The sequence below is a fragment of the Oncorhynchus mykiss genome, chromosome 7 (genome assembly GCF_057628025.1).
Source record: "Oncorhynchus mykiss isolate SJ-2025 chromosome 7, ASM5762802v1, whole genome shotgun sequence".
In the NCBI taxonomy this organism is placed as follows: Eukaryota; Metazoa; Chordata; class Actinopteri; order Salmoniformes; family Salmonidae; genus Oncorhynchus; species Oncorhynchus mykiss.
The window spans coordinates 15,280,073-15,299,313 of record NC_143028.1 but is presented as its reverse complement, the minus strand read 5'-3'; the positions used below and the strand labels follow the sequence as shown (position 1 = coordinate 15,299,313).

The following is a 19,241-nucleotide window of genomic DNA, read 5'->3' as shown; positions in this document are numbered from 1 at the left end:
TGGCTCTAACTCCTGTTCAATTACGGGCCGAGTGAGAACTGACTGTGGTGCAGCCAGCTCTAGCCCTGTCCATACAATCCCTCCTCCCTTCTCCGCCCTCCTCACCCCAATTCAAACCTACTGTGAGCCAGAAGCAAAAACTCCTGCTGTCTACAACTCTGTTCTCTAGCTAGTTACCTTCCATTGAAGTTTACAAGAAAAATACATCCATGATTCTAGAAAAAAATACTTCTCTAATCATGGGAACTCTAATCATGGATGATCATGCATGTATTCTATTCTATACAAAGCCATTTATAATGGCATGCATAATTGATATGTTTCAAAATCTATGGCAATAGCAGTTGTATGCTTTAATTACAGCAGCTGTAGGAGCAATACATTGACAGGATGTGCTAATATGAATACATGTTTATTACGTGATTTAGTTGCTCTTTTCATCCCCAATCAATCAATCAATCAATCAATCAATCAATCAATCAATCAATCATCCCCAATGTTTTTTCTGACATGGGACATTTATTTAGTTTAGCATTTGTTGATAACGCATCGCAGCCGAGCACTGCATTCATTCACAGTAATATTGACTATGCACCGCGGCTGTACAAAATATTGTTTTTCAACTAGTCTACTCTTTTTTTTCCCCCCTCCCAGGCTCAAATAATATTTGTATTGTTAGATTGTCTGCAATGTTAGACATTCTCCGGGACGTTCTGCAATGCGAGATGGCCAAAGAGCACGACAATGAAAGTATCTGAAATGCTTTTAATGCAAGCAGAAAAGGTTCAGCAGTCGTCGTGGGTGCATTTGTGATGAGAGGCTCAGTTTGACGGAAGTAGACGTATTTTCCCACATCACTTCCCAAATCAACGATATTGTCAATACAGCACGTCACTTCCTCTTTCTCTCCGACCGCTTGTTCTACAGAGAAATTATGATTCGACCAGTTACTACCAACACAAAGAATACGATAAGAACATCAGAAAACATGCTTATATGCAACCTTTGGGTAATTGTTCACCTTCACTAGGAGCTTTTACTTTACTAATATTAATACGTAATAGTGCAAGTGAATTTTTGGGGGGTAAAGGGCTTTTCATGTACGTCTCAAAGTTGCTCATTTGTTATAGCTCCGTGCCATTTCAATTAAGGCAGGGGAATATGTTAGGTGCAATTATTTAGCCTGGGTTTTAATCGAAGGCTGTTTGTACTAAAGGGCACGTGGCGAGTGAGGTGAGCTAGCCGGACCGAATGTTGACAGCTTCTAATATGGCCTGCCCGGACCATTTGACAAACTAGAAACAGAGGAGATCAATAGCCCCTCTCCCTTAAAAGGTGAAGCAATATCCCCCCCCCCTCCTCCCACCCTAAAACAAGGACATATTCACATTAGCCCCTTCTAGCCCATTCTACCTAACTTCTTACTTGTACCTTTTAAAGTTCAGGATCATAACTTCAATCCCCTTGACCTTTCACTGTGAGATACTTCTGCAGGTTTTTATTAGTTGGCCCCGGTCTTATGGTTGACACCTGACCTTTTCCACCTCCGGAGAATCCTCTCTTGTTTTTATCTTGTTCTCTGGCAGTGTAGTCTTGCACTACAAAGCACATTTGATTTGTTTCATCAATAGTTTTTCATATGAAAACAGATTGGAGAGACTACAAATGCCTTTGGCAATATTTTCATTGGCCACATGTTCAGTATCATTTCACATCTACACTGAACAAAAATATAAATTCAACATGTAAAGTGTTGGTCTCATGTTTCATGAGCTGCAATAAAATATCCCAGATATTTTCTATACGCACAAAAAGGTTATTTCTCTAAAATGCACAAATTAGTTTACATGCCTGTTAGTGAGCATTTCTCCTTTGCCAAGATAATCCATCCACCTGACAGGTGTGGCACATCAAGAAGCTGATTAAACAGCATTATCATTGCACACGTGCACCTTGTGCTTGGGACAATAAAAGGCCACTCTAAAATGTGCAGTTTTGTCACACAACACAATGCCATAGAAGTCTCAAGATTTGAGGGAGCGTGCAATTGGCATGCTGACTGCAGGAATGTCCACCAGAGCTGTCCAATCGGCCTTACATCTGCAGACCACATGTATGGCGTTGTGTGGGCGAGCGGTTTGCTGATGTCAATGTTGTGAACAGAGTGCCCCATGGTGGCGGTGGGGTTATGGTGTGGTCAGGCATAATCTACGGACAACGAGCACAATTGCATTTGATCGATGGCACTTTGAATGCACAGAGCAACCGTGACGAGATCCTGTGGCCCATTGTTGTGCCATTCATCCGCCGCCTTCACCTCCTGTTTCAGCATGATAATGCACGGCCCCATGTTGCAAGGATCTGTACAACTGAAAATGTCCCAGTTCTTCCATGGCCTGCATACTCAACAGACATGTCACCCGTTGAGCATGTTTGGGCATGTTTGGGATGCTCTGGATCAACGTGTACGACAGCGTGTTCCAGTTACCGCCAATATCTAGCAACTTCGCACAGCCATTGAAGAGGAGTGGGACAACATTCAACAGGCCATAATCAACAGCCTGATCAACTCTATGCGAAGGAGCTTTATCGCTCGTCAAGAGGAAAATGGTGGTCACAGCAGATACAGTACCGACTGGTTTTCTTATCCACGCCCCTACTTTTTTTTTAAAGGTATCTGTGACCAACAGATGCATATCTGTATTCCCAGTCACGTGAAATCCATAGATTAGTGCCTAATGAATGTTTTTCAATAAACTGATTGCCTTATGTGGACTGCAAAATTTGTTGCATTTTGCGTTTACATTTTTGTTCAGTGTATGTCAATCAGGGTAGATAATTATATGTTGGTTGTTCTATAACCACCTGTGATTGTTTTAAATTGACTAGCAGGCACCGCCTGGTATTTCTTTATATACTACTTTAATTACTTTAACTCTTCCTTCATTACTGTTTGGTAAATGACTCATAAACCAATCTGATGCATACAAACTTGCTTTTAACGACAAGCTCTCAGTGGATTTCAGTTATCACTAAGTGTGTTTCATTTTGCTGTACAGGAGGAAAACTCAGTATTGGCCAAGGAGAATGAGAGCCAGAGGGAGCAGTATGAGCACTGTCTGGATGAGGTGAGTAGTCCACGCCTCACTCTATTCACTCAGCCCTCAACCTCAGTGAGGCAAATCTATTTTTCACCACACTAATGATAGCCTACATCTCAGGAACGAGTGTTATTTCTTCCCTGTTCTGTCCTATTCCGTGACTTATTATGAGTTGTATACTTTCCTATTTACCTTTAGCGACTTTCTTTAAGATCTTACTGATCAAACATGTTACAAATACTGCACTATTTTCCAGTATCCTTCTCTACCTTTACTGACTTTCTTTTGAGATTTTTCTCAATTTACAATTTTCATGCTCTCAAATTCCATGAATGCAATTCCAAAGTAATTCCTCTCCAGAAGGAAATGTGATTATGGAGGAAGAGGTACTTGGCGTTCCGAAGGCAAACTGTGTTGTGGGAGAAGCTGGGTAAATGGTGGCCTGAGGGAGCAGGATGACAGCAATTAATGAGCTTGTTGGCTAGGACCGCACGCTGAGTCACCCTGAGGGAAGGCTGAAGGCCCGCGGGTGCCAGAAGGGACAGACTGGACTAATACACTGTGGTGCCAGCTACTGGGGCTCATATGACCTGAGATCTGGGCTCTGGTGCCAGAGGGAGTGGGGGTGGGGAGGAGGGAAACGTAGATTGATGGTGGGACAGAGAAAGCGAGAGAATGAAAGAAAGAAAAGGAGAAAGAAAGAGGGGGGAAAGAGAGAGAGTAGGATAAAAGGAGATTTAACAATACTTTAGCTGTGTTTTTAACAGTCCAACAATTGCATTGCAATGCTCCAAGCATATTGCATGAAACTCCACACCGTGCTGGAGCCTTGGAGGCTAATGCCTGGGGTGAGCCCAGACCAAATGCCTTTTCCACTTCCGTGACCTCAAAAAGCCAGGGCTGTGCTGCTCTGTTGTCTGGTCTGGTGTTGTGTTGCCTTCTGTAGTCGCTCAAGATGGGGAGTTAGCTCACTAATGAGCATGTTGTGATGCGAGAAATCTCCACAGCTCTAACAACTCTGCCGATGGGCTCAGGGCGTTTGGAAACTGTAGAGAACTCTGGGCTTGTTTAGTAGTGATACATTTTTTAAATAAACAGATTATTAAAGGATTATTATCTCTACATAAGCAGAGTGGTGGCTGTTTGGTATGCTATTTATGCTGGCCACTCACGTTAGTTTTTAAAATGATATTTTTTTTTATATATATATATGTATTTTTTCCCACTTAGTAAATGTGAGTTATGCCACATTTGGCAATGCATCAGATGTAAGGGACTGTTATGCCGTACTTCATGTAGTATGACTTGAACTATGAATGCTCTATAAAACCTTTATGAGTTGTTTTATTTATCAGTTGTTGTCATTTAGATTCTAACTTGAAGATCATTAAATATTCTTTGAGTTAGTGCCCTTCAGTTTTACAGGAGCAGCTCTGTATCCCTCCCCACAGGGCTCCATCACTTTGTCATATTTACTCCATCTCCCCTTATTCAATAGAGGGAGAGAGGACACCTCTGCGAAAAAAGCCAGTGCGTGCTTACAGTGAATTAACGAGTAATCAATGGGCTGTAATCAGAGTCGGAGTCGATGGGGCTTTGCGGTCTAAACTCGAAAGAGTGGTAGGGGTGTGAGGCGTTCTGCGGCCAAAGCCCAGGCACAACAGTACTTTACCCCGCCACTTCTTCTCTCCGACTGACCGCTGTGTCGCAAATGACACCCTATTTCCTATGTAGTGTGCTCCTTTTGACCAGGGCCCATAGGGTCAAGTAGTGCAGTATATAAGGGATAGGGTGCCATTCAGGACACAACCCCCTACTCTCCAAGCCACTATATCAGCCCTGACACTGCTGTCAATACAGGATCAACAGAAGACAATTAAACATCATGAAGACATGCAGTGCGTCTGGCTCCAATCTGTTCTGCTTCGCCGGGCCGCTACTGGCCTTCTCTGCCACCCTGCGTCAGATTTATGATGATTGGGCCCCTTAGGAATCAACACACTCCTCCAAGGAAAGGCATACGGGGGGACAATGCTGTAATGTATTGGGACGTCGTGTTCACTAAAGCCTGTAATCATTTTGATAGGCGGTCGGTGGAACTTGTGTATTAAATGTCGTTGGAGGAATAGGGGAAGTGAGAGAGTGCAGCGTCGGCATGCACAGGGCAGGGGCAGTTTAGAGTTGAGGTCGTGGGTCAACTGGAGACATTTTCTTTCTTTCTTTCACACTCATTTTTTCTCACCCATTACAGCCACCATATTATGGTCAGTCACTAAACAGCTTGCATAAAAAGTTTGGATAAATCTTGTTTCTTTTTTTCACTCTGTTTTAGGTTGCCAATCAAGTTGTGCAGGCACTACTCACCCAAAAGGTAGGAGTCTGGTTTCCATAGCAACTGTGTTATCAAAATGTCTCAGAATTATACTATTATTAGATCCAATGATGTTGTTAGACATGTATGCAATACAGTAGCTCAAAACTTAATCTTACCATTCACTTTTATTTTTTTAGACACCTCATTATCTCGTGTTAACTAATCACCTTTTATGGTGTCCATATTAGGACAGTCACACATCACTGAAGGTTCACACCTCTGTCTGTAATAACTCTCTGTTGTTTTTCCCCATGCAGGATCTAAGGGAGGAGTGTCTGAAGTTGCGGACCAGAGTGTTTGACCTGGAGCAACAAAACCGGACCATGAGTGTCCTCTTCCAGCAGCGAGTCCGACCCGCATCAGACCTGCTCCTGCAGGTAGGGGGACCTGTCCACTCATCTAGTCCCAGAACTACTGTAGAACCTCATTGTCCCAGAACCACTATAAAACCTCATTGTCCCAGAACCACTATAGAACCTCATTGTCCCAGAACCACTATAAAACCTCATTGTCCCGGAACCACTATAGAACCTCGATATCCCGGAACCTCTATAGAACCTCATTGTCCCGTAACCACTATAGAACCTCATTGTCCCGGAACCACTATAGAACCTCATTGTGCCGGAAGCACTGTAGAACCTCATTGTCCCAGAACCACTATAGAACCTCATTGTCCCGGAACCACTATAGAAACTCATTGTCCCAGAACCACTGTAGAACCTCATTGTCCCGGAGCCACTATAGAACCTCAATGTCCAGGAACCACTATAGAACCTCATTGTCCCAGAACCACTATAGAACCTCATTGTCCCGGAACCACTATAGAACCTCATTGTCCCAGAACCACTATAGAACCTCATTGTCCAGGAACCACTATAGAACCTCATTGTCCAGGAACCACTATATAACCTCATTGTCCAGGAACCACTATAGAACCTCATTGTCCCGGAACTACTATAGAACCTCATTGTCCCAGGACCACTATAGAACATCATTGTCCCAGAACCACTATAGAACCTCATTGTCCCGGAACCACTGTAGAACCTCATTGTCCCAGAACCACAATAGAACTTCATTACCCCAGAACCACAATAGAACTTCATTACCCCAGAACCACAATATCACCTCATTGTCCCAGAACCACAATAGAACCTCACAGAGCAACTATTGACCATTACTCAGGGGTGCCTGACTGATGTAGTTAAAATAGCATTTCACTGCTATTAGTTTCTTGTATTCAATATTGTTGAAGACAACAGTGTGGGTGTAAGGACGACTGTTCCAGTAGCATATTTTCTCACTTCAAACTTCTGAAGAGCAGCGATATTAGATCATCCATCTTTTTGTGATGGCGATGTGATCCTGAGTCCAGGGTCTGTGATATCATCATTGCTAAAAAACTATGTGCTCATGAACCATCCAGCCTCCACGGAGCTACGGGGCTCAGATAAGATCATTTGAGAAAGTACCGAGACTCGCGTCATCCATCCTGGGTTCTCTCGGGGGACGGTAAACCTCTCAACCAAATTACCTCTAGCGCACCAGACCCTTTGGCACGTAACACAGACATAGATGCTAGAGAGAGGGGATGGTATGTGTGTGTGTGTGCGCGCGCGTGTGTATGTAGTCTGCCGTGGGTAGGAATGCACACTTACTGTAACTCAGAAATCATTTACTCCAGTCACTGCAGAGAGAGACAGAGAGAGATATATTGACAACCATGTCTGCTATAAAATGGCCGCATGGATTTTCCTTAATCTGATTTGCAGCTATGGCCGTCCAGCTCTCGTTACCTTACCTCCTCTCAGAGTGGTGGGTGGAGGCTCTCAGACTGCCACAGGGTAAAGCAGGGAGATGTGAGGTGTGAGAGGGAGCTCAGGGGGATGGGGGTACAGAGGGCCTACAGACGAATAATGAGACGCCTACTGGTCTTAATGAGAACATGTGGCTCAGAAAGGATGGACGAGAGGAGCTCAGGGGAGAGCTGAGTGCAGATACTATGCAAGTCAACACATCCAGGTACAGAAACAAAGAAAAAAAGTTGAAGAACAACTTTTTTTTATTTTTTAAATTGTTGACAAAATCAGCCTCCAGCACACTGGTATTGTTGAATAGTCCACAAACCATTTTAATGGATCTCGTTTAAGCAATGTTTCGATCAATAGACCATCACGGCTTGTTCAGGTGTTGACAAAATTCGAAAGGATTATAAATGAAAATTGCAAAGCGAGCTGACCACAATCCTTTATCTACCCCAAGTTCAGGAGAGAGTATGCCCTCTGTCAGTCGCCCTCTGCTAGCAACTGATATGGACATATGGATAATTGAAAGTCACAGTTCACATTGTCCAGTGAAGGGTCCAATCGTCTCAACAGATTGAGCGAAGCTGTGGATGCACTATTTTTGTCCCAACTAAACCAGGGCAGGGTTAAAGTGAAATGTGTAATTGTTTATTATCTATTTGTAACTATTTCATAATATTTTGATTTAATAAACCAATATGTATGTTCTGGTTATATCCTACAAGAGTAAATGTTTGCATATTCAGTCTGTTCAGTAGAGCATTTGTGTTCAGTATACAACGTGATCAACAAGACATTGACGAGAGCAATATACCGTAAATCTATTTGCTTGTGTAGCAGGAACCTCTGTCCCTGCCCCAAATGGCATCCTATTCCCTATATAGTGCACTGCTTTTTACCAGAACGGTCAAAAGAAGTGCACTATGTAGAAAATAGGGTACCATTTGGGACATATACCCTGGCTTTTCACAAGGGAGTATGTCGGGAATGAGGATTTGTAGCAAGACATTTTTTTTCCCAGCGGTGAGAAAGTGAGATTTTATTGTGAAGGAGGCGGAGAGATTTTAAAGATTTATGTCCAACTTTATGTCCAACCGGTGTCTGCCAGCGCATTTTAAACAACAACGATAGCTAAATCATACGTTATAGGATGCTCTTTTGTATTTTTACATGGTTTCCTCAAACGGTCAGTCATTTTATTGAAAAGCTCATGATTCTTTCATGGTTGTGGTTTTGTCGATATGTTTCAGGTTGTAAACCTTGTTTCTATTCCTGGGATTAGTTGCTCTATAAAGGTGGCTGTGACAACGATGACTTTGTAATACAAGTGCTGAAAGAGTATATGATTGATTGATTGATTGATTGAGTCAATTAAAACATGGGTTTGAAATCAGTTCCCCTGCTAGTTATTGTGGATCATTTCTCTTGAAGTAGCCTAATATTTTGCCCTCTAAAATGGCTGCAGGTAACCTTCTGTTTTTATTCATGTTTATTTAGATTTTTATTTCACCTTTTATTTCACTAGGCAAGTTAGTGGTTTGCATGAATTACCTTTATACCATAACCTACCATCAAATAGTAATTAGTGACAGTAGAGCTTGACATATTAATATTTCCTTTCAGTCAGAGGGTGGCAGGTGTTTGGCCGTTTTTTATCACCCGCATTGGCATTTCATTTCTACTGTTCTGGGAGTCGGTAATTAAATGTGTTGTTGGCCCCTGGGGCCATCTTGAATTTCCCTGATAACGAATCACTGCTCTCTATTGAGATTGTGATTAGGAATACTGGGAATATGCTTGACCTGCTGCCGCCTCATGTAATGTGGCATTTCACACGCTGCAAAGCTCTGTTTGCTGCAGTTCGGCCAGGTGCTTAGTAAGGTGTGTAAGTAGCGAATAATAATTCCCTCCTTCCACTTATACAGCCTTATCAAAAGTGACAGGCGAGTGGTAATTGAATTGTCAATTATCCGTAAAAGTAGGTCCTGGTTGCCGTGGAAACTTCCCAGGCCCCTCCGGCAGGACCTAGTAGCTACACAGTACCATTCAGTCATTTTTGCCTTCTGAATTTTGATGGGCTTTTGCACTATGGTTCCCCTCAAAGGGTTGCCTTTGCTGGAGTTTTGTTAACTGGACTGCCTGCACAGTATTCCTATTCTGGTTCATTTCTCAGTGGAGTACGAGAGCCATGTTTTGTCTTAGCTTAGCCAATTCCCTGCTATACGTTACCTGTATCCTCTGACTAAGGGAAGACCAAGCCGTGAGTGCAGAATTAAACGTAGTTAAGGAAATAGGTTGTAACAGAGAAGGTGAGCTCCCTCAGTGCGCCTCCGTCCTTGGCTAGAACACACTTCCACCCGGTCAGGTACAGTGAGGTTAGCCCTAAGAGACACAGAGATGGGGGAGCTGTCCGCCCCCATGTCGTCGTCCCCCCCCCCCCCCCTCTCCCCACCCTTCCCCATCGGAGACCTTGTGACACTATTGACTGAATCATTGATGACTGTGCTGAGGAGGTGTAATCCTGCACCCCTACGATAACATCAGCCCCCCTTCTCTTCTCCTGACACTCAGCCACTCCCATCCCCCTGTATGGACAGCCTATACCCTGGAGAGGAGCGATATGGCTTCAGAGAAGACTACATTTCTATTACTGGCTTTATGGTGAGAGAGACGCCATCTGGCATGTTAAGTCCACTGTAAAGGACAACCTGGACTGAGTCAGCTACAGGGGAAGAATTCTCATCCACATGTCAACTTTAGGTCATAATGGCAAGTTAAGCGGTATTAAAGAAAATACTTGGTTTAGAACAAGCTGTAGTAGGTATATTTTGCCTCCGTTAATTCACAGTTATGTACATGACATGAATATGATATTCAAATTCAACTACAAATAAGCAGAATGTGTTTTAAGACCTTTTTTTCATTTAATTACTGTCACTTACCTTTAATTCTCAATATTAAGTCTTTGCCTAAATGTGTAAGCAATAAACAGGAATATATTTTATATAAACATTTGATTATGGCTAACAAACTAATTTAAAACTATTCAGCATCAAATGTGCATGAACTGTGCAAAATAATGATTAAATCAAATTGATTAGAGGCTCAACATGCCGTTTATGTGCTGTACTTCATTCCCATTGAATCCAGTTGAAACAACTCTTATCATTATTTCTATATTTCAAAAGTTAACTCACAACGAAGAACAAGAGAGCACACTGCGTCAAATCCTTTTCCACATCCCCATCGATCACAACCACTCTGGACCAAATTGACTTGGGCCAAGTTATAAAATTACGGAGCATTCCACCGAGATGACCCCAAGGTTCATCATTTCCATAAAATAGTCAAACTAGCCTATCTGCTGTGAAAGAGTATTGATGCCATGTCTCTCCAGGTCCCTGCTAGCACACAATATGCTGTACAGTACTAGAGAACAAGACGAGATGTAATGAGAGCATTACATGGTCACCATTTCTGAGAATAAAATATATACTGTCAAAATTGAGTATATTAATTGAAACAATTTAAACAATGTTTTCTCCAGTTGCTGCAGATATACAGCACTGCACGATGGGTCTAGCAATTTCAACTCAATTGAAATTTCACACACAAACACAGTTTTTATTCTTCAAACCTCATGGGGACATAAAATGTATTTCCATTCAGAATCCTATTTTCCCTTAACCCTTACGCTAATTGTAACCCTAACGCTAAACCTAAGCTTAAAATAACCTTTGTCCTCATTGGGACGTGGGTAATGTACCCACGAGGGAGAACTTTCCTCGTTTTACTATCCTTGTGGGAACTTAATGGGATTTTAGATCCCCGCAAGGTTAGAAGAACCAACCCACACAAACACGTGCACATCAAAATACAAACCAATTACTTTTACAAAAACCCATTGGAAATCAATATGATTTAATCCATTGGAATGTTGCCATTATAGCCCTTCATCGTTTAGATGGTCTGCAGGATAGAGTCCCCTTTAAACTCAGTCTAAATGGGGCTGAGATTACGGAAAGAAAAACAAGAGGGAGGATTAATTTGGCACTCTCGGGAGATAAAGGGATCATCTAAATGTGATTTAATTCAGATCTCCAGTTTACATTCATGTTCCCTTTAAACTAGTTCCAATTTGCTCTAATTTGCACAGATAAATGCATCTACAATTAACGTGGAACTATTTCTATCCATTCTCTGTGTTTTGCAGAGGGTGGCTCACACACAAGCAAGCCTTTGCAGCTTTTCAAACTTGATCGATACGAATGCGATGCGTTGAGACTCGATGTCAAGTCAACCAAAACGAATGTGCTCGTATGTCCTTGGAAGTGTTTCTTTAGCCTAAGGGACAGCATATGTTGAAGATACATGTATTAGCTGGCGTTCTACTACTGAAGCCTCACTTCACATTGCATGACGTGTATTACACTAGTGCAGCAGTCATCACAAATGTTATATAACAGATTGAGCCTTATAAGGAAGTAGACCTGGAGATACCTGGTCTGTACTGCCCTACCAAGCAAAAAGGCAGTAACAGCTCATTTGGTCGAAAATGAGTTAATGGCATTTTTGCTACATTAAATACATGTGGACAAGTATTCTGCCTCTGTTGGGTTTTGGAGAAAATAGGGGTGATGTTAGCGGTAACTGTATAAAGTTACTGTGAAACCAAGGTAGATAAAAGCAATTTTTCTCAGTTCCACGCTATGAGCAGTTACTGCCTTTTTGCTTGGTAGGGCAGTATAGGTATAGGTGGTTTTGGTTAGTTGCTTTCAGTGAGATTGTGACTATTGATCCTCTGACAGTAGTCCATGGATGTTTTGAACACAATGCTCAAGTGGCCATTGTCAATGCCCAGGGCAAAGGACTAGGATTGTTATCCCTCTCATCATGAAGAATTTTTTTTCTTGGAGATTAAAAAGAAAACTGGTTACAAGGGGCTGTCACCCCAAGTAAAATGAACATGGCTTCCAGGAATATGGTTTGCACCATAGATAGATACACTATTGCATTGTATTTATATCTCTATGGCTTTCACACTGCGTTTGCAGGAAGGCTTGTTAGCTCGAAGCCTCCAGGACCCCAGGGCTCGGCCGGTGTGTTGATCACTAGCACTGAGACTGATTTTATTACAAGCTTTTCGACTTATTGTCTGTCTCTCTGTTTCTTTGTCGGATCAGAAGTGAGCCGGTGTCTTCATTCCAAAGGCTATTTTCGGAAGGTCACCTCCTTACTGTAGCTCTGTCCCTGATACTCAGTGTAACGGTAGACAGCACATACAAACTCTAGAATGTCAAAATCTCGCATCGGAACCTCACACTTAAACAGGTGGTAACATGGATGTTTGTATGAAATAATGGATATTGTGATACTATGGTTTGGCCTTGGGCAAGGAGTTTGAGATCAGGGCTTCCTGAATGACACAGCTGTGTCGCAGGGAGTTTACGAAGTGTGAAACTATTGTTTAATAAACATGTGTCCTCTGTGATTTAGTAGAGGAGTAGCTTTATACTCAAGGAGCCTTCTGGGTAGTCTGAAATGTAGAGCAGAGATGATGTGAGGTAGAAATTGCATTTCTATGGTTGTACTAAGAAATGGAGTAAACCCATATTAGGTTAGGCCTGTCATATTGTATACTCTCTCCCTGTCTTTTTTATTCAGATATACTTTATTTATGTTAAAGACTATAGATGGATTTAAGCTAATATACTGTACACTAAAAGTTCCACGACGTGAATCTCATCGCTGCAACGCCGGCAGCGTGAAATTCTTCTGGCGGTCATGTTCATCTAGAGTGGGCGTACACAGCACGGGAAGGAAAGTTAGTGCAGAGTACATGAATCTGGCAATTGTATTTCATTCTCGAGATGGAGAAGTTAAAATAGATATGAGCGCAGCAGAAAATATCCTCCCTCGACGAACATTAAAGTTGCCTTTCGAGGGGAATGTGGCATAAATGGAGTGTTTTTGCTGCAGCACGTTTGCCGTTAAGTAGATCCGAGCACAGGGAGCCGGGCAGTAATTAGGTTGGAGGATTAATATGTGAAAATGTAGTTGGTTTTGTATCCTTCCCCTGTGAACGGAAACCAAAGAAAATAATGGATCACAAAATAGTGTTTGAATATGAATGCAAAAATCGAAGGAATCCCTCGCTCCCCAATGCAATTATTTCCCATTCACATGAATTATTCTTAACAGATGACATTAATGGCATTGATTCCAATACAATTGAAGAGTGCCCTGCATAGATCTCAGTGGGGGGAGAAAGAGGTTTACTTTCAAGCCCTGGGAAAGTGCGGCTGAACCAAAGCCTTTTTGAGACCTGCTCAAATGTGATTTTTTGGGGGGTTTTCGTTGTGAGATTTGAATGAAAATTATTAATATTTGATGGTAGACTTTCTATTGTATATTCATTAATCTACTACTGGAAATATTTGATTGATACGGAACACCAATGAGAAATGCAAAATAGCATGCAATATAATATAGTTATTTGATTGTCACATTATTCTGTTCAGTTGAATGTGTTAAATGCCTTCTCTATGTAGTTGATATATTTCTGTATGTAGTAGAGACATTCAGTAAGACCTTGTGCTTTCTTGTCCTTTCAGAAACTCCACTCTCGGATCATGGATTTGTCTGCCTCTGATCTCCTCCTGGAGCCTGAGAGGAGCAAAAGCTTCCTGCTATCCAGGAACACTGACTCTCCACCTCATGTACGATTGATGGAAAACAAACCAATGGCATGTTCTTTTCCCGTGAGCCTCACCCATATGTATTGTCCAGGCATCAGAACTGACGTACAGCCCAGAGAAATCATTAGGGAGGATTAAAATACCAGATCTAACTATGGGGGTTTGATCCGCTGTTCTCGGCAAGCCGAGTTGGCAGTATCACATTCTTAAAGGTATAAATCCTTGTCATATTACCAGACGACCATCGATTGAGGCTCGTCTTCAGTAAAAATGAGTCTGCGGGATAGTGTAGTAGATTAGTCATGTTATACATTATGTATTAAGGTCTTAAAATGAATTCACTCTGGTCTTGTGTCCTTTTACTCGGTTAGGACCCAACCTGATAAACCTTCATATATATAGTATAGAAATGTGGCAAAAAATTAAGTGAAAAATTGATAGTGTAATAATGTTGAAATCTGATAATGTATTTATGTGTTTGCGACAAGCTAATGAGTTTGGGGAAAGAAGCCGCGAAAATGTGATATACAGATTTCCTGGGCCAATTAGTTCGCTTCCTATTATCTCTCTGACTGAACAGTTGATTAGAATTCTGAATCGACATTTGTTTGGACAGAATTGTGGAATAGGACTGATGCAGAAAACATCTGTTGGGGAGATTGCTTCTGAAAGTATGATGGATCATTTGCATCTCACTGGCTAATTATAGAGTTTGAAGCAGTAGCTATCGTAACACTTTACAAGAAAAACCCCCAGAAAGTCTCACACATAAAATATCAGCCACTGGTAGTCTAACTTAAAACAGTCAACAGGTATGCAAAATATACTTTTTTTTTTGCATTAATGTACAAAGAAAAAAGTGATGTGTGTTTGGATAGCCTTGTAAAATGCACCAATGATTCAATATTGCATAGTCATAGATTCCCAGCCATATTCTTACCTTTTGACATAATTACCATCTCATATGACCCTGTGAAGCTCTCTGTGACACTTGCCAACCCGCTCACCCCCGTTCACCCCTGCCACCTGTCCTCCAGCTGTTCCCTTATCTCCCTGGGTAATTAGCTTTCACTGGAGCCCATCAGCTGTCACCCCTAGCTCATAACCCAAACCATGCTCCTCCCCTGGCATCAACCATGTGTCTGACACTAACACTGGAGGGTGATGGGGAAAGCCTTTCAGTTAAAATACAATATAACACGCTGTATGGGTCCAGACCCAACTCTATAATTTCTAGACTGAAAAGCTGAAATAAGGCTTGTTAATCAGTGTTTTTGTAGTGTTTTCCTGCATCTATCATAATTGCCTTTACCTTCTCTACCTTAGTCCCCATTATCCCAACTCATGAATGTATGTGGCACAAAATCATGACTAATGGTGTCTTTGGAATCCGTCCTGCAGGATGTCCAACTGAACGGAAAGGCGGGACTTCCTGTGGCCAAGTGTCTGAGCCAGCTGAGTCTGACGGTGCAAGCGCCAGTCTACCCACGCAGCAGCTGTAGCAGCAGTGAGCTGTCCCTGTCTAGCGCCTGCAGTGAATACTCCAGTGGCTCTTATACCTGGAACGACGGACGCTCCTGTGGGAAAATGGTACGATGACCAGACCAACCTCTCCTCACTCTCTCTCTGTGTGTTTGTCTCGGTCTCTCTCAATTTTTCTTTGTCTCTGTCTCTCTCATTTATGAACATTATCAATGTGGTGTTTCAATCAGCTTTAAAACAAATTGAAGTAACACATAGCTGAACACTACCAGTCAAAAGTTTTAGATCACCTACTCATACAAGGCTTTTCTTTATTTGTACTATTTTCTACATAGTGAAGACATCAAAACTATGAAATAACACATGGAATCATGTAGTATCGAAAAAAGTGTTAAACAAACCTAAATATATTTTTGATTTTAGATTCTAGAAAGTAGCCACCCTTTGCCTTGATGACAGCTTTGCACACTATCTTTAATTTTGTAAAAGTGGTTTAATTAAAATAAAATAAAAATTGTAATATGAGGGGTGGATCAGCTTAATATTGCAGAAAGATTGTTGCTTCCATCAATGTAATTGTATGCATCACTTCCAATCCCCCATATATATATTTTTGTAATATCCATATACAGTACATACACATATATCCATACACATACCTATATAGACATACATATATATATTTTTAATATACCTTTATTATTCCCCTCAAACCCTACCACCCTTCCCCCAATTGGAGTAAACTAATAAACAATATGACTTAGGCTTCTACCTTCAGTATATACATCTTATACACATTTTACAGACACAATCTATTTTACAATGGTTATATTTTGTTTGTTTTTAGTCCTTCCTCTATTTCTGATGTCCATCCAGTTTGATTTAACTGTGCTATTTCACAACATTTCTGCACCTATATACATTTTATAGACCCCGTATGTTTTACATTGGTTATCTCGTTATTAGTCCCACCCTTCAGCTCCATTCAACCCCTCCCATCTATCTCTTAACACCATCCATTTTGGATTTCTATTTGCCATACATTTTTCAACTGTGCTGTGATGCTTGACAAAAGTACTGAACCTTTCTATTCTCATAGCTTCTACAGATTGTAAATTAAAAATAAAAAAAAATTCTAAGATAATTATTATATTATTGATTGATTGACTATGGCTTTTCAAATCACCCAGTATTGCTATCTGCAGCGTTAGTTCTAGGCAAATGTTGAAATTCTTCAGCCATTCCTGGACCTGTGACCAAAAACGAGCTACACATGGCCAATACCAAAATAAATGATCTAATGACTGCCTCCTTACAGCAAAATCTGCAGAACTGGGAAGATTGTATCACCCATATATATAACATTATATTGGTTTCAAGAATTTTGTATCGTAATTTAAATTGAAAAATTCAACGTTTTGAATCCGGCGTTGTTTTGCGTATCAATTCATAAACCATGTGCCATGGAATGGGTACATCGAAAATCTCTTCCCAACTATTTTTCAATTTATATGGCACAGCTGTCAGCGTTTTGGTCCTTAAATTAAATTGGTATATGTTTTTATTTAACCATTTATGTTCTTTAATACAGGGCCGACATACAAGTTCCTTACTTTTTCCCCCTTCTACTGGCCTCTTCCATTTTTGTGGTAATGCTGCAATTAGTTGGTTGTAATATTGGGTAGAGCAGACATTTCCATATGTCTGTGTTGGCTGCATGTGTGACATAACTCCACCAGTCCTATTTATGATATCATTCACAAAAAGTATACCTTTTTTAATTTTTTATATCTCGTCGAAAAATATGTTTTTTTTTTATCAATTAGTATTTTTGAGTTTAACCACAGTATTTGTTGTATTATTTGTTCTGTCTTTTCAGGTGGATTAAACTGAAATTGCAACAAACTTTCTGAAGCTTGTTTAAAAAAAAACGATATTTTGGAGATTATTTCCTTTTCAAACAACCGAAAGTGAGCAGGTGTAATCTGAATAAAGGGGAAAAGGCCATTCTTGAACATAGGATGAGACATTCCAATCAATTTACTAGAGAACCAGTTTGGAGGTCTAATGCTTTAATAGCTTTGCACAGTCTTGGCATTCTCTCAACCAGCTTCACCTGGAATGTCGTTTCAATAGTCTTGAAGGAGTTCCCACATATACTGAGCACTTATTGGCTGCTTTTCCTTCACTCTGCAGTCCGACTCATCCCAATCCATCTCAATTTGGTTGAGGTCAGGGGATTGTGGAGGCTAGGTCATCTGATGCAGCACTACATTACTCTAGTTTTTGGTAAAATAGCCCTTACACAGCCTGTAGGTCTGTTGGGTCATTGTCCTGTTGAAAAACAAATGACAGTCCCACTTAGCCCAAACCAGATGGGATGGTGTATCGCTGCAGAATGCTGTGGTAGCCATGCTTGTTACGTGTGCTTTGAATTCTAAATAAATCACTGACAGTGTCACCAGCAAAACACCCCCACACTATAACACCTCCTCATCCTTGCTTTACGGTGGGAAATACAAATGCGGAGATCATCCGTTCATCCACACAGCGTTTGGACTCCAGACCAAAGAACAGATTTCCACCGGTCTAATGTCCATTGCTCGTGTTTCTTGGCCCAAGCAAGTATTCTCTTCTTATTGGTGTCCTTTAGCAGTGTTTTCTTTGCAGAAATTCGAACATGAAGGCCTGATTCATACATTCTCCTCTGAACAGTCGATGTTGAGATGTGTCTGTTACTTGAACTCTGTGAAGCATTTATTTGTGAAGCATTTCTGAGGCTGGTAAGTCTAATGAACTTATCCTCTGCAGCAGAGGTAACTTTGTTTCTTCCATTTCTGTGGCGGTCCTCATGAGAGCCAGTTTCATCGTAGCGCTTGGTGGCTTTTGCGACTGCACTTGAAAAAACGTTCAAAGTTCTTAAAATGTTCCATACTGACTGACTTTCATGTCTTAAAGTAATGATGGACTGTCGTTTCTCTTTGCTTATTTGAGCTGTTCTTGCCATAATATGGACTTGGTCTTTTACCAAATATACCTTGTCACAACACAACTGATTGGCTCAAACACATTAAGAAGGAAAGTGTCATGCTGGTATGAATTATTTGGGAGACAGATGCAGGAATGTGTAATATTTTTTAAAATTCCACACACACTATAGCGTGCCGTGTAAAGGCACTGGGACGAAGACCAAACAAACACGTAACAAAAACACAGGGTTGAAACCCAAACAAAAGAGCGATGAGTACCTCGAATAAATAACACATGCGCGCAATGATTAACACACGGGACGAGACCCGTAATCATCTGCGCAATCCACAATGGCACGAAAGCCAAAACACACAGCACAGGTACTCACACGCACCAACAGACATTGTAACAATAATCGACAGGACACTGGTAAACCAAGGGCACACTTATACAATTACTAATCACTGGGTGTGCGTAATGAAAGTTCCGGAGGAATCCGTGACAGATAGAAATTCCACAAATTAACTTTTAAGAAGACACACCTGTTAATTGAAATGCATTCCAGGTGACTACCTCATGAAGCTGGTTGAGAAAATGCAAAGAGTGTGCAAAGCTGTCATTGAGGAAAAGGGTGGATGCTTTGAAGACTCTCAAATATAAAATATCTTTTGGTTAACACTTTTTTGGTTACTACAGGATGTGTGTTATTTCATAGTTTTAGTGTTTTTTTTATCAAAGCATTAAATATTTAGCTTGAGCCATAACCCAAAGTGCTTAGTTTCTCCATTAGACCATTTGAAAGGGAGTAAAACAA

At 41.2% G+C, this 19,241-nt stretch overlaps 1 protein-coding gene across 6 annotated transcripts in view; it reads left to right on the top strand.

Annotated features, from left to right (window-relative positions):
* Positions 1–19,241, top strand: part of LOC110527459 (nck-associated protein 5) — a 176,654-nt gene that overhangs the window by 125,306 nt on the left and 32,107 nt on the right. For all 6 annotated transcript variants that reach the window (XR_016497109.1, XR_016497110.1, XR_016497111.1 and 3 more), the window contains 5 exons: positions 3,060–3,128; positions 5,434–5,472; positions 5,733–5,852; positions 13,892–13,996; positions 15,377–15,565. Coding sequence is in view for 3 of the 6 variants with exons in the window: in XM_036982868.2 (XP_036838763.2) it covers positions 3,060–3,128; positions 5,434–5,472; positions 5,733–5,852; positions 13,892–13,996; positions 15,377–15,565 (522 nt within the window). In the remaining 3 variants the exon portion in view is untranslated. The remainder of the gene's footprint in view (positions 1–3,059; positions 3,129–5,433; positions 5,473–5,732; positions 5,853–13,891; positions 13,997–15,376; positions 15,566–19,241) is intronic.